At 54.9% G+C, this 16,055-nt stretch overlaps 1 protein-coding gene across 1 annotated transcript in view; it reads left to right on the forward strand.

Moving 5' to 3' along the window:
• The window catches only part of LOC119106267 (ras-related protein Rab-23), a 38,366-nt gene that overhangs the window by 17,754 nt on the left and 4,557 nt on the right, over nt 1-16,055 (forward strand). The window contains exons 3-4 of the mRNA XM_037229883.1: nt 6,049-6,170; nt 14,054-14,216. Of these exons, the coding sequence (XP_037085778.1) occupies nt 6,049-6,170; nt 14,054-14,216 (285 nt within the window). The remainder of the gene's footprint in view (nt 1-6,048; nt 6,171-14,053; nt 14,217-16,055) is intronic.

Here is a 16,055-nt window from a genome sequence, read left to right on the forward strand (position 1 = left end):
TGCACGAGCACTTACCCGCCCATTTATGTGGTACTATCTAAGACGTAAACGCCTAGCGCTGGCTGCCAACATCAGTAAACCCAGCAGCAAGCGTGCAGATAGGGCTCATGACTGATGGGCATAGACAAGCGCTGGGTCAAGGCCCTTGCCGCTTCGTTTACTGCACTCTCGGCCGCCCTGAAGAGGCCATCATACCGCACGTGCTGTTCCGCCGTCTTGTTGGCGCACCGGGATGGCGGATAGAGCGCCAGAGCCGCCGCCGCCGCCGCGGTTGGCGTAGCCTTGAGTCCGCGACGCGGTCGCCCCAGAACCGGCTCCGTCGCCGCGGCCGGCCGGTTTGCCGTCACGAGCGCGCCGCGGCCGGCGGCGCGGTCGCCCGCCTGCGCCGCGATCGTCCCGTCTGCGCCGGGCTGTGTTCCGTCTCGTTCATCACCGGCGGCGCGCCCCGACAGCTGGGGCCGATACCGGCCCACAGATGCGCCACAAGCGCCGATCAAACGGAGAGCGAGGCGAATTTGACACGGATTAGAGCCGGCCGGCCATCTGTCGGCCGGGCGCCTGTTCTGCCCGGCTCTGAGCGGGCGATGCCCCGCGTGTTGCGCCGCCGCCAACGCGCTGCGTCCGGCAAACAAGCCTCGTAAAGCGGGCTGTTGGACGCAACGAGTCTCGTAAAGCCAGCTGCTGGGCGGAGGGCGGCGTCTCCCGACCGACGCCCGCCGGCCCCAGCCCGGTGGACGCCGCCCCTCTGACGTCACGAGGAGTGGGCACTGCGCATCACCCTTGCGTGACCCAGGTCTGCGCTCGGGGTCGTAAATCACGGCAGAAGCACGGGTCGGCGGCGAGCAGGACCGGCCGCCGGGCCGGCCCCGCGGCGCACACGTGTAGCACGGTTTTGCGGCAGACCGGAGCCTGCCAAGGAGACGCAGTCTGAATAAGGGCTGCTCAAGGACCTTGCTGGGCGCCGCGGGATGGGTGCGTTCATTGTTCTTGCATGCGATAGGAATGCCATTGTTTCGATGCCCCTGCGCGACTAATGTGTCTTGAAAGGAGCTGGGGCAGCGGTAAATTATCTTCAGGGGATTCTAAAACCGCCGCTGGTCGTTACCATTTGTCGCATGAGCTTTTAATGGCGATCATTTATTTTGATGGCTGAACCGTTGGTCACGCGGTCTTGACTTTGATAGTCCAGCGCTGCGGCCGCCTTTTGTCAGAGCTGCCGCCCATCCTCTCTACTTCGCACGATCATCAGGTGGTTCGCACTGGAGACTCGAAGCGTACCGCCGCCCTGGGACCATATATGCACTGGACTGTATCATCGAGTGCACGGTATTAAGAGGCTCTGTCCAGCACTGCTGAGACCCAGCTGGCGCGCGCCGAGCGCAGACACCTGCACACCGCCGGCTAAGTGGCCTGGGAAGGTTTTCCACGGCACCAGCCTGCGGCCATCGCGCGGTGCTCAGCGTACACACCGCACCCGGACCGAGAGCCTTCTCTCACGCTCTCGTCCTCCGGCTTCAGCTGAACTAAGCGCGGTATTAACGAGCATGATCGCGCAATAATTAGACGGTCGCCGACAAGCCCTCTCTCTCTCTCTCTCTCTCTCTTCTCTCTCTCTCTCTTCTCTCCTCTCTCTCTCTCTTCTCTCTCTCTCTCTCTCTCTCTCCTCCTCTCTCTCTCTCTATCTCTCTCTCTCTCTCTCTCTCTCTCTCCTCTCTTCTCTCTCTCTCTCTCTCTCTCTCCTCTCTCTCTCTCTTCTCTCTCTCTTCTCTCTCTCTCTCTCTCTCTCTCTCTCTCTCTCTCCTCTCTCTCTCTTTCCTCTCTCCTCTCTCTCTCTCTCTCTCCTCTCTCTCTCTCTCTCTATCTCTCTCTCTTCTCTCTCTCTCTCCTCTCCTCTCTCTCTCTCTCTCTCTCTCTCTCTCTCTAGCTCTCTCTCTCTCTCTCGCTCTCTCCTCTCTCTCTCTCTCTCTCTCTCTCTCTCTCTCTCTCTCTTCTCTCTCTCTCTCTCTCTCTCTCTCTCTCTCCTCTCTCTCTCTCTCTCTCTCTCTCTCTCTCTCTCTCTCTCTCTCTCTCTCTCTCTCTCTCTCTCTCTCTCTCTCTCTCTCTCTCTCTCCTCTCTCTCTCTCTCTCTCTCTCTCTCTCTCTCTCTCTCTCTCTCTCCTCTCTCTCTCTCCAGGGGGACTCTCCACGTCACTCCGCCTCCGGGAGTTGATGGGGGTGAGAATGCGATGCTTCAGGTGGGCCTTCGGGCGGGGGCGGCGCCTGCCTAGTACCATCACATAAACTATTAGTGTGCTCCTACGAGGCGTGCGCCCTCGCCCGGACTGATAAACGGTGATTGCAGGCTTGTTCAAGGCAAGCCGACGGTACGGCCTCTTATGACAAAGGTGGACGTGAAGCTGTGCACTTGCCATAGATCTTTAAACTGAGGCCGAAACTTTCAGATATGTTCGCGTTTGGACGTATTTCATTGACGAAAAACGTACGCGTCCTTGTCATTCTCGGACGATCTCATTCCGAGGCCTCCGTTGTCAACGATTCAGATGCGACAGCTAGCTCATCTGCCTTTGGGTAAAGCATGAACCACCTACATGAGACATCAGCAAACTGTACACATTCGCCAGCTCTGACAACGCCAGGCAGTTCCGTCACGGACGAAACGAGTCTCGTTCGGAGGCACCCGTTAGAACCCCGTGGACTCGGACAGTGTGAGCCTGTCATCCTGGGAAACACGGACCACAACTCCCGCGGCGACCGAGCCGCGCGGCCGGCATCACGAGGCGTGCCAGCACCGCCTCGGTACCGAGTACCCATACCTGGGGTCAGGTGGCGGCGCGAGCGGGAGCGGTCAGCGCTCCGGCCCAGGCGCCGGCGCTCTTCCGCGCGCGCGCGCCGGGTCGCCCGTTCCGGCTGACTGGCTGCGTGCAGCCGGCGGCGGCGTCACCCTCTGCAACAATGCAGCGCGGCAGCGCCGGCGTTCGTTGATCCCGGCTATCACGCCTGTCGAGAGGCTGCGGCCGCCGCCTGGTGGGCGGCCCTCATGGGGTTCTTGAACCCGGCCGTCGGCGCCGGTCGCCGAGGGGTGGGACGGAGCCCGCTGAGAGACGGACGGACGAGTGAGGGGAGATGTGGCATGGGGAGCGGTTGTTGGTCGGGTAGCTGCCCAGGCGGTCGTACCAAAGGCTGAGGTTTGGACCGGTCGGCAGAGATTGTTGGGAAAGGGGACAACGCTGTTTCTATCTTACCAGGGGCGTAACCCCAACGGAGCTGTGATCCATTGCCACATAGCATGCTTTCATGCCTTTCTTCTTCATGCAGAAAATGCAATGAACAGGTGAAAATTTGAAAACTGCTGTACACATTCAGAAGGCGTCAGAAGTGCGTTGCCTTGTTGACAGTTCCGGAGTTGTGCTGGTGTTGCCTTGTGGCCGTTCCGGATATGTGCCGGTGTTACCTCGCGGACAGTTCTGGAATCATGCGGGTGTTGCCTTGTGGGCAGTTCGTATCCACGTTTGTTGTGGTTTGTTTGGTGACTCGCATAATATCCGCCCATTATTTGGTAGCAGTTGTGGTCCACGATTCCCACAAATTCAATCTAGCCTGCCTTCTGACCAGCAAGTGCTAAGGGGAGGGCGAAATAACTTGGGGTGTACTGATTCTATTAAGATTCCAGCAACGCTTGTCACCGCTCTTGAACACGGAAAAAAAATAGGACGCTCACGTTCAACTGGCTTGACTTGTTTCAACCAACTGCTTTCTCCAAAATGGACTTCGCCATGGGCGCTCGCAGCTTAAAACCCTGGTCGGGTTTCATTTTCACATTCACACGTGAGCCACATCCTGCGGTACGGCATATGAAACCCACAGGAAGCGTGACATGTTTGCTATCCACATTGCGCCTCGATTTGGTGGTTTACCAAACAAAGACCGCAAACGAAGGAGGAAGTGTACGGGCTTTCATTGTTTGTTTTCATCCTAAGGCGCGCGGCTACCAGCTGTTGCCCTAAGCACGCCTCGTACCCGTACCGTCATGTGCATGAGGTAGAATTCAGCTTAAATTTAGCGTTACCGTGAGCTTATATTCAGTATAAGTGGCACTCGTATTTACATTGCAGGCAGCACCACTTACCTTCCGCGTCGCTGTGACCTTTCCCATCCCTTACCCAGCGGCCGCTACCTGCTCCGTGTGCCCGCGTACCGAGCTGTTACACCCAGCTCAGGCAAGGACGGGTGCTAATTCCCCGCCTCGCCCGCGGCGGCCAGCCGGCGCGGCCCAGTGTCAGCGACCCCTGCCGCCCGGCTGCCAAATCCAGCCCGACAGCTGCCATATGCTCTGAGACCGAGCGCCAGGCGCCAGCGAGGCGTCCCACCGCCCAGGGCGACCGCGCCGTGTCGGCTAATTGTAGAAAAACACGTGTTAGCCGGGACGATTTTCCGGATCACGGAGTCGAGATATTTATCAGAACGGACCATCATTCATCCGTCCTGCAGCGCTGTATCGTGCGGTATCAATTACTCACGACGAAGGCGGTGCGATTCGAGCGTGAAGAACGGCTTATTCATGGTCGGTGTCAGCCATCCTTGAAGTCAACTGAAACGAATCCGTTGATGGCATCTTCAAAGCATAACGACGTCGAATGATGTGGAACGACTGCGAGGCATTGTGACATTGTAAGGACCGTGTGATGGCACTTTTGTCTGTTTTCCTGATTTGAGGCGTTGTGTTAGATAAACGTGTGGTTGGAGAGCCTTGTTATCCCGTCTTTAAACGAGCAACACTGTCTGTTCAGTGTGTATATCCGGGAACCCGACTTGTTCCGTCTTACCTTGTGGAGCTGATCTGCTATAACATGACGCGGAACTTAAAGTGACATCAAACATCCGAACATGTTTTCATGACACCCACTGTGTTCCACGCAAATTAAAACTCGTCATTAAAGCCTACGATCTCGCATGAGTCTTTGTACGAATTTCGGAGGGATTAAAGGGAGAACTGTTTAACTTAACAACATTTTTTGTAAATTAAAGGAGAAAATTGTAACGGTTGCCCACTGCCCATTAGACTCATGGTCACGAGCGACCATGAGCGCAACTTGAAATGCGGAGTATTACGAATGTAACCAATGCTTGCTTGATGGCATTGCCAAAAAAGCAACAGCTCCTGACATATTTTGAGTAGATTATTGCCAGCAGAATAACTCCCAACTCACATTGCCGAAACAAAAAAGGAGCTCAGGACATTTCTTGGTTACGTCAAGCCTGACTTGTGACTCGGATCTTGGATATACATGGGTTTAAAAAACAACGGTAGAAAAGTGGGTCATTTGGTACTTAGGATGACCAGTCCATGTAAAAAGCGGCTGAACACCTTCATACAATTGGTATGTATGCCCCTTCGCTGTCTTCCAGATCAAGGCCAGATTAGCCTCAATAATAGGTTCAAATCTTGGATTCGCTCTGTCATTTTCGATGCCGGAACGCATGCATTCGCTTGGCGTGGCCGTAACCACTGTGTCCAACTCGGCAATTAGCTCTGCTTTCGCATAGCGGTAGCCCGGCCTGAGACGATTGTGTCGGCCCGCCTGGCCTGACCTTCGACCTGGGTCGATGGCCGTGCATGCCAGGCCGTCGCACGCAGGCCGCTCCCATCACCCGCGTGCTGATGGGGCCGCCACATGCATCGCCGCTAGCGTGAGCGCCGTCCGGGCGCGGCCGAGTGGTGTCGGCGGTGCTCCTGTGGTTAGTTTGTCGCGTAGACGCCAGGTGGAGGTGGTTGATTTCTCGTGTCGCCGACAGGTGTCGGTAGTTGGTTTTCGTGGCTTTACCAATCGTGGATAGTTGGTTTGGTATACCACTGCCGGGTGGGGATAGTTTGTTTGACAATGTGCTGTCATGTGTTTCGTTTTCTTCATATCAACGGCCCTTGTGCTGGTGAGTGCGTTAAGCCATCGGCAAGCGCACATAGTCGGTTTCATGCGCCCCCACCAGGAAGTGGCAAAGGCTGGTGTTGTGTCACATCTGGGTAATAATGGCTTCTCGGGTCGCCGCCAGGTGGTGATCGTCGGCAATGGCGCTGTTGGCAAGTCCAGTATGATCCAGCGCTACTGCCGCGGTACCTTCACCAAGGAGTACAAGAAAACCATCGGAGTCGACTTCCTGGAGCGCATGATCGAGTGAGTAGCGTTGCCGGAAAGCAGCGGTACGGAGTAACTGGTGGTCGGTCGCTAGCGCGCGGTTTCGCCTGGTGACTGAATGAAACTGTGCACTGCTTTGCACTCCGATAAAAAGCGCCCATTGTCGTGATTTGACGTGAATGAATGAACACAGGCGTTCTGTCGCCCACCGGTGGCGGTGACTTCCGTGTCCCCACCAGCAGTCCACCTTTGACAAATGGCTGGTGCTCGTGACATGCGTGCTGAGCCGGGCACGCCTGTACGCGGGCGGTGTCCGTTGCAGCCGCCGCCGGCCGTTGCGGTGATGGGGTCCGCCCTTGTGCCGCGACCGTGGAAGTCTGCTTTCATTAGGAGGTGGCGTTGAGAAAACCCCGCCTAAGACCGTCGTTTTTTAATCGGCCGATTAAAGAAGCGTTGTTGTCCGAGTGCGTGCGACTCGGGGATGTGAGACAAATTACCGACCGCCGGAGGACACCGGTGTGAAGTCAATCAGAGGTCGGCCGCTGGTCAGGGACGTGTTTTTCGGTGGTGGCGACGGACACCAGCGGGGGCTGTCGGCATGGAAAATAGTTTCTCGGTCAAAATGCCAGCTTTAGTAATGTCAGTTTTACCAGACATGCCAGCCGGCTTCAGCAAGCACAGAATCAAGATGGATGGTATTCGCATCTGAATCGGTGTCAGGGCAGAAGCTGGTCACAGCTGTCACAGCTGGACACAGCGTTAGGCGTATAGAACCCCGGAATACTTGGAAAACTTAACGGTTAATGTTTTGCTTTTTAACAAGAGCATGGACAAGATGTCATCTGGATGTCCGGCTGCCACCTGCTCTTTCAGTGCTACATAAATGACCTCAACGTGCACAGCGGACTGGCGGTCAACCTATCTGACTGGAGCCGTGGCCTTGTCTTATGATACAAGTACTTGATGGGGCTTGCGCTGCACAAAAACTGGTCTTATTAGGAACAACGCCCATTAATGAGGTCATCAGCAGCGAATCACTGCTGGAAGGGACGTACAAATTGCATTCGTCAGAGCGACTCCGAGGCTTTCAGTTCAGCCCTGTCATAGCACTGACGGTCAGCACACTTTGATGCAGAAAGTGGCCTCGATGAAAGTGGAAGCATACATTGATCGTGCCATGGTTTCAGGTAATGGGCTTGTCCTCATTTTTTGAGTTCAGAATCGTGTCATGGTTAAGATGAGTGACGTTTAGTGGTTGTGCGCTCAGCAATCACCGCTCTAGCATGCTTGCGCTGAATTTTTTAACTAAGGCGGCTCTAAGGAGTTCCCCAAACTCCCATGTTCCAAAAATTGGAAATCCCAAATCCAGTACTTTAAATATTCCAAAGGAAAACCAGCGGGGGGTTGTTAAAAGGGACAGCTGGCAATTGGTTCCTCTTCGAATACAAGGCGGATGCCAGTAGATGTCCAACTAGATGAAATTGCCAACATGCAGTTGCAGAGTAGAAAGATGATCTTTAGAATGACCTTTTCACGTAGTGCGATATAGATGTCATGTCCCCAATGGTGCGCGCTTTATGTCAGCTTAATTCGTAAAATACATGGTTTGTTGAAAAGCTCCATACACACACAATAGATAACAATTTGCTAGAAAACTAAGTTTCAGCAATTTTAAAGAAATTTTGTTCTATGGTCGTGTTTTGGTCTCAGAAAGCATTCGAGGGCTCGTCGAATGCGTAATATTGCAAAGACGAACGGTTAAGTTTCTAGGAATATTATTGTTAATGTCAGAAAGAGTTTCGAGTTTTTGTCGATCTGGAAGGCAATCGGCCAATGCTGTCAAAAACAAAAACACGCATATTAACACACATGTGCACACGAACACTCCGCCATGTGAACGAAGATGTACGCCCGCTGTGCCACTAGAGTCGGCCATCGTCGTCTAATTGCTCGGACGTTACGCTCCGTTATGCTCGGTCAGGCCTGCATCACGCATCACGGCTAGAGCCAGACGAACGGATTCTGCGCGGTCACAATCCCTGTGTACTCCACTGCTAACCACCCACCAGCAAGCGTTCACCGCTCGCCGCACTCCTGCCCCGGTGGCCCGGCTGTTAGCAGTCCGCTCCGCTGCGTCCAGCGGTGGGGCATTCACAAGACGGCGTGACGGCCGTGCCACCCGGCCGGTCGTGCATACGAGTCGTGACTCGGTCGTGACTCGGTCGTGAGTCGGTCGTGACCGGCAGGATTGACTGCACTGTTAACAAGAGGATTCCGACAGTTGGGGGATGCGGGATGAAATCACAAAGCACAGCGACAACAGGCTGCTGTCTTGTATAGAATTTGATCGGCTTACGTACTCACTGACCGTACTTGGTCCGAGGATGACGCTGTGCATGAAGTCATACATTTTCACAATTATGCTCAGTTTCAAGAGTGCGATAGGAATTCGGCAGACATGTTCTCGCTACGTGAAGATAACAGAAAACTAACGCCAAACAATGGCAGCAAGGATGGCCCGTTTCCTTCCGAAGAAAATTTCTGGAGGTAAATGAGCTTTTCCATTTCTGGGAGGCTTATCTCAACTGATCTATCCCCATGAGCGTATTCGTTCCGTAAAGCGTTTCAAATGAGCCAGCCCAAAGCATCATTCGTCCCTGTTCCTGATGAGGTATGTTTGTGGTCACTGTTCAAGTCATCTAAACGCTCCTTGCCACGAGTCTGAGGTGCATATGTCAAGCGCTCGTGGTATGTTTACGCCGCCCGCATCTTGAAGAGCACCCATAAAGCATTCCGAGCCGCCTAATGCTGCCCAAGGGTCACAAGCAAAGCGGTTCTCAAAACAGTTAGATGCAGTTACCCGAGCGAGAAGCACGCATTGTGTCCCGCTCTGCCGCGAGGCATCCCTCCGAACATCCCTGTGCGCCGCCCGTGAGCACGTCCGTCTCGGCTCAGGCACTCACTGGTGTCATCCCGGGAACTGACAATGAGCCGACGCCGGCGATTGCCCGGATAACACCCGGCTCGTGATGACGCCCGGAACATGAATGTGCGCGCGTGGCCAGGCGTCGTGACCGGCCTTCCGTTCCGCCGTCGGCCCGGTCGCCGAAGCGTGTCAAGGTACCGTCTCGGGGACCGTCGTCCAGCCACGACGGCCCGCCAGGGCGCGCGCTTTGTCGCGACAGGTGCGCGCTTTGTCGGAGCAGTCGCACGGTTTGGTCGAACAGTCGCGCAGTTTGGCGGGACAGGTGCGCGGCTTGGCGGGACAGTCGCGCGGTTTAAGTCAGGCTGGCACCAGGACTATTTTGTGAGTGCCTCGTGCTCAGCACCTGCGCTGGGGGATTTTCAGAACTGAGGTTTCTTTCGTTTCTGCAGTGTTGCGTCGGCGGTTGTTGTAAATAGTGTCGGAAAAAAACAACTCAAGTGAGGCTAAATGGACGTCTATCGATCAATACCCCATGTATGTGCCAGTGTTATTGATCATTTAATGCCGTGAGCAGATGCCCCAGGTTGGACGTAATCAATTCCAGGGCTAATTGTGGTCGTCTTTTCTAAGTGCCTTGCTAATAATGAAGCCAGCTCATCAGTACCTACATCGGGCGAAAAGTCTATGCACACCCGCATAAGCAACGCCCAGGCGAGAGAAACATGAACCTAATCACATGTCTCGTGTGTTCAAAAATTACTTCACCAGTGACTGAAGGCTGGATGTTCGGAAATCAAAGTCATGGGGAATAATTGCAGCCATGAAACTTAGTGAAGAGTTCATGACAGCGTTTAGCAAATATTTATGAGTTGGACAAGGTTGAATTGAATCACATCAAAGCAGAAATGATGCATAATATACTCGTTTGATATGGAGATGCGTCACAATGCATTTAGCTTGATGTCTGATCCGACCGATATCTCTATTCCCCAAGAGATAAGCTCGTACAGTAATTATTGTCTTGTGCTTGTTAAAGATGGATGAGAATCTGTCAAAAACCATAGTATCCCTCAAAGTCTAGGGACCCACCCAGGGTTCAAACTATACTCACGAATCGGAAAGATTTGGATATTCGACCACGCATCGCTGATGTCTTCATCCCAGGAAGACAAACTTTCAGATTCTTGTGTGGATGGGACACGTCGCCCCTATACACGGCTGCTCAAGTCCATGCCATTGTCTAAGTGCATTGGCATGCGTAGCTGCCGGTGGATGATCACGCGATGAGTGGCGGTGCGTCAGCACGTGCTATTGATCATATCTGCGGCGTCTGAAATCGCCTTCTCTCGTTTCCATTGATGTAGAATTTGAATTTCCGACTCTGAGCTCAGGGAACTGGTTAGAAAGGAACGAACTTTTGTAATCGGAAGCGGAAAAAGTTCAGTATGACCTTCATCGGCTCTTACATTAAATCCCATTGTCCGGTTCTGGTTACCTCAGGAAAGTAAGGTCAAGAACCTCACCCAGCTTTCCTGCACATTGCTGTGCGGACTGTAAACATACCGCTGCCGCGGACCGACCTGTCCCTCGACCTTGAGATGACATTCCCCGAAAGATCGACACGGCCCCGCAGTATAGCAAGGTGTGATGTTTGGGATTATGCCAGATGTAGGCGCTGAGAACCGCCGGATGTTTACGGACATGCCAGAGCCGGGCGTGAAATCTTTGCATCGCAGCGTGATGTGCAAAATTCAGCTTCGGCGTTTTTATGGACGAGCTAACTAGCGGTATCGTGACTGGTTCCTGGCTTCTTGCACACATTTAAAGGAAAAAAACAGCACATGTATACATCGGTGTGATCACAGAAAGCGTTATTCTGATAGAGATGGGAAAGTCATTTTCATTCTGCTTAGCAAACCATACGGCTGGTAATGCAGTCCAAGTGTGTTATTGCCTGCGATTACCGGATATTCCATGAAATAATTATCTGCTCTAGAACGTCCCAGAAGTCGTTCAAGGTGCATCTACTTAAACCGTTCTCCACGGCGGTGGCACATACAGCACGGGACCAGCGCAGCCAGCAGCGAACGCGCAGGGCAGACTCAGAAGATATCGTCGTCGATACTCCGTCCAACTGTCCCTGACCCCCAGTCGTAAAGCCGTGGCCGCCCGTCGCCGGGCCGCCGACCCGCGACGTTTATACCGTATCAATCGCACTCCCCGGCTGGAAAACAAACAGCCATTCCGGCATTCAGTCCGGTGAAAGGCGGCTGTCGGCGTCGGGAGCGGCCGGCTGCGCGGCGATCAGTCAGCCGCGCTGGCGCCGCGCCGTCCCACCGCCGCTGGCCGGCCCGGCCCGGGCTCCCCCAGACCGAGCGGGACGGCCGTCCGCAGCAAGGTGGCGGACGTCCCGCCGCGCTCCGGTGGACTGTTCTGGGCTCGGTGGGCTCTGGGGTGGCTCTGCTGGGCCCCACTGGGCCCTGGCCGGCTCAGAGATGGCTCCATGGGGTCCCGTTGACCTCCGGTGCGGTCGGAGCAGGGCGGCACTGCCGAGCATCACCGAGTTCATGTGACCTCAGTGACTGGCCCTTTTGGGCTTCATTGGGCTTGAGTGAGCTTAATGATGACTTCGCTGGATTTCACTGGGCCCCGTTTGGCTCAGAGCCGACTCTGCTGGGCTCAGATGGACTTCTGTCGGCTCCCAGGTGGATATGATAGTCTCCACTGGATTTCGATGGACTCAGGGGCTCCACCAACTCTGCAGAAGGTCCGTTCAAACGCTCTCAGTCCTCGGTCAAGTGCCGTCAGTCCCCGGTCAGATGTCCTCATTCCCCGGTCAACTGCCCTGAGTCCCCGGTTAAATGCTCTTAGTCCCCGGTCAACTGCCCTCAGTCCCCGGTCAACTGTATTCAGTCCCTGGTCAACTGACCCCCGTCCCCGGTCAAATGCCCTCAGTCCCCGGTCAACTGCTCTTAATCCCCGGTCAAGTGCTCTAAGTCTCCGGTCAAATGCCCACAGTCCCCGGTCAACTGCTCTTAATCCCCGGCCAAGTGCTCTAAGCCTCCGGTCAAATACCCATAGTCCCCGGTCAAATGGCCTCAGTCGCCAGCCAAACGACCTCAGACCCCGGTGGCCGGCCGCCGTTCGTGGATGGGCCGCACGTTCCGACTTAGAGAGCGAGGTGTCTCAGGCGTTGACCTCCCGTTCCGGATGGATGGCTGCGGTCGTCCGGCGACACTGTGTGCTGGCTCGGTGTTGTCCGGCCATCGTCACTGCTGCATAGCGATCGGCCCCGATCCGCCCGATGCGTTACAGGACGGTGCATGTCACCGATTTCTCGGTGATAATCAGATATTTTAGTGACGACCCGTGATTGTCAACTGAATCTGCAAGCATGTTTTCGCTCAGTGGCGGGTAGATGTCCATCATACCACTTCTCACGTATGTAAATTTAGACAAAAACAGGAGGAAGGAAAGTAGCGTAACAGAAACTTTGAAATGCTCAATTTGTGTTCCTTTATAAGCTATCCTCACAGTGGGAGGAAATCACCTCTATTTTGCAAGTAGCACTGTTCAGCAGGGATGAGAAGCCTTTGCAATGCCGGCGATATGTGCAATCAGATGCTGTAGACCATGGGAAATCTGGTCTTTTGACTTGTGTTCATGATCCGTTTGCCTTATCGATTTGAAAACACCGCATGCTGTGCACTTTCCAAACTGGTTGGGCAAACAGGCTATTTAACGACGCAATTTAGTGCATAAAACTGACGGCACGAACAGAACATCGACAGCCAGGGAAGTGATCAGACAAAATATTTGATGGAGGGTATCGCAGGGTCACCAGGCTTTGAAAACATGGGGGCTGCTTAATCGTAACTGTTAACTGCCTGGTCACGACTGCTCGCCGCATGAAACAAACGTGGGGTCGGTCACGATGCCGGTGGGGATTTCTCCCATAAAAACAGCCTAACGACAAAGGCAAGTCAAACATCGTCAGTAATAGGCTACCGATGGTGCGTTAAATTGTAAGAGGAGTGTTTAAGTCTCAGGGATTTCAGTGCGATGACAGTGCAGATGTTTTTTAAGAGAGCGCGAGAGCTTTTAATTGATTACGATGGATCTACCTTTCTAATGAAACTTGATGTAATGGGCCACGATCCGATTTCTTCCCATATTTATAGCAAGAGACATGTTCACAGTGTTTCCCTTCTGACCTGTGCAGCTCGGAAGGCCAGCCATGCCTTCAGTATTCTCGTGCATGGGGGGCCTTAGTCACCACGCACGCTGTGGGGTGTGCGATGACCTGACTCATAATGTGTGGAATGGACAGCGACAACGCCTCTATCGCTAGGTGCACACTGACCCAGTACTCCTTTCGCGGGTGTGAAACTACCCTCTCCTTATGCCACAGAGTGCAAAATAACGCTGGTCTCCTGTTGCACGGTGTAGAAAGACTCCATTTTTCCGGCCTCTGATGCGTAGTGTGTAATGACCCGATGTCCATGTTGCAGGGAAAAACTGCGTGTTCCTGTTGCATGGTGTGATATCATTCTCTGCCTGCCTCGCTGGACATCCGAATACTTAATGTAATTGTTGCAGAATGCACATTGACCTCGTGTCCCTGCTGCGAAGCGTGCAACTTCCCTGTGTTCCTGATATAAAGTGCACATGACTTGTGTTCCTGACACATAGTGTAGAAAGATCCCGTGCGCCTGTTTCAGGGTGTACGATGACTCGGTGCGGCTGATGCTCTGGGACACAGCCGGTCAGGAGGCTGACACAGAGTGTAGAAAGACCCCGTGCTCCTGTTTCAGGGTGTACGATGACCCGGTGCGGCTGATGCTCTGGGACACGGCCGGTCAGGAGGCTGACACAGAGTGTAGAAAGACCTCGTGCTCCTGTTTCAGGGTGTACGATGATCCGGTGCGGCTGATGCTCTGGGACACAGCCGGTCAGGAGGCTGACACAGAGTGTAGACCCCGTGCTCCTGTTTCAGGGTGTACGATGACCCGGTGCGGCTGATGCTCTGGGACACGGCCGGTCAGGAGGAGTTTGACGCCATCACTAAGGCGTACTACCGGGGCGCGCAGGCCTGCGTGCTCACGTTCTCCACGGTGGACCGCGCCTCCTTCCAGGCCGTCCGACACTGGAAGAAGAAGGTGAGCAAGCGGTCACACAGCGCGGTTCGTATGCTCTCCCCCAGTGCTGGCAACGTTCTTTCTTCGTGTATTTCGGCGACACAAATTTCCAAGAGATAGCAAAGGCGCTTATGCCAAAACCAGTTGCGTAAAAGTGCAGCAGGTACACAAAATATCGTGGTTCACTGCGCAAAACTACAAAAACAAATAGCATGTCCCAACCCGGTGGATCTACCCAGAACACCCAGCTTGGTTCCAGTCCCAAATATACGCACCGATCGCATGTCACGCCCCGGTCCTGCACACCACCCTGCCGTGACTCCAGCAGAAGTCCACGCCCCCGGTCCTGCACACCACCCTGTCTTGACTCCAGCAGAGGTCCACGCCCCCAGTCCTGCACACCACCCTGCTGTGACCCGGCCGTGGTCCGTGACCCCAGTCCCGCACACCACCCTGCTGTGACCCGGCCGTGGTCCGTGACCCCGGCTGGTGGCGGATCGCCAGGGCGTTCCTCGGCCCGAGCGGGACGACGGCCGCCGGGGGCCAGATGACAGGCACGTGAGCCGAGGGTCGGCACGGTGGACCGCTCTCCGCGGCTGGATAATGGCGCTCGCGGCGCCTTTGTGGCGCGGTCTGCGGCGCCCGCGCACTTCCGGGCGACGTTCTCACTGCCGGGTGACTTTCTCACTGCTGGGCGGCGTTCTCACTGCTGGACGTTGTTCTCACTGCTTGGTGGCATTCTCGCTGTCGAGCGTCGTTCTCACCTCTGGGTGAAGCTCTCACTGCCGGGCAGGCGTTCCCGCTGTCGAGCAACGTTCTCACTGCCGGGTGGCGTTCTCACCATCGGGCAGACGCTCCTGCTATCGGGCACCGTTCTCACTGCCGGGCAGGCGTTCCCGCTGTCGAGCATCGTTCTCACTGCCGGGCGGCGTCCTCACCGCCGGGCAGGTGCTCCTGCTATAGGGCACCGTTCTCACTGCCGGGTGGTGGTATCACTGCCGGGCGGAATTTTCACCGCCGGGCAGAGTTCTTGCTACCGGACGGCATTCTCGCTGCCGGACGGCGTTCTCACCATCCGGAAGACGCTGTGTGCCAGTGGGCTGCGATTGTGTTTCTCTTTATACACGGTTTGATTCGTTCCGTTGACACATACTGTAGCTTTTGGTGCCTCTGTTGTACGTTTGTTCACGTAAAGAAATTCTGTCTCGCGATGTGTTTTGCCGTCGTCGATGCCGGCCGTCGCTGATTGTGTTTTTGTACCAAATAGTAGAGGAAAGCACAAATTACAGCTCAGGCGAACATACGGCAAGCCTTCGCTACCAGCACATGGCTAACATAGTCTCCAGAAAAGCGCTACAAGCATCTCTTTCCTAGCATGACTATCCATGCAAACCGCCAAGTCTCGGCGACCATGAAAAGGCGGGTTGCGATTCACGACTGCAGCAGCTGGTCGTGACACCCCCGCGATGGGCCGGCAGCAGTCCACAAAGGCCATCGCCCGCTATTGGACGGGAAGGCCGATGAGCTGGAGCATGCCGACAATGCAGACGCCAGCCGCCCAAGGTGACGCTAAGTGGATCATGACGATGCAAGTGTTCAGTGCCCTGTCGGGATCCCCGTGATCTGTGACCACTTGAGCGGCAGTCGATGCGGCAGTGCAGTTCAGCAGTGCGGCATTTGATGCAGCATGAGCAGTGAATATCGATGCTGTCTGCATGACATTTGACTTGATTTATGGGCCCAGACTTAAGGTGCATGGATTGCATCCAACTGTCACCAACGCCGGTGTGCCAAGTCCCTAAATCGATAACATAGTCAGAAGGATGCAGCGCACTAAGCTCAGCCAAAAGTTTGTTGTGG

This window comes from Pollicipes pollicipes, unplaced genomic scaffold (genome assembly GCF_011947565.3).
Source record: "Pollicipes pollicipes isolate AB1234 unplaced genomic scaffold, Ppol_2.1 Scaffold_6138;HRSCAF=7277_pilon_pilon_pilon, whole genome shotgun sequence".
In the NCBI taxonomy this organism is placed as follows: domain Eukaryota; kingdom Metazoa; phylum Arthropoda; class Thecostraca; order Pollicipedomorpha; family Pollicipedidae; genus Pollicipes; species Pollicipes pollicipes.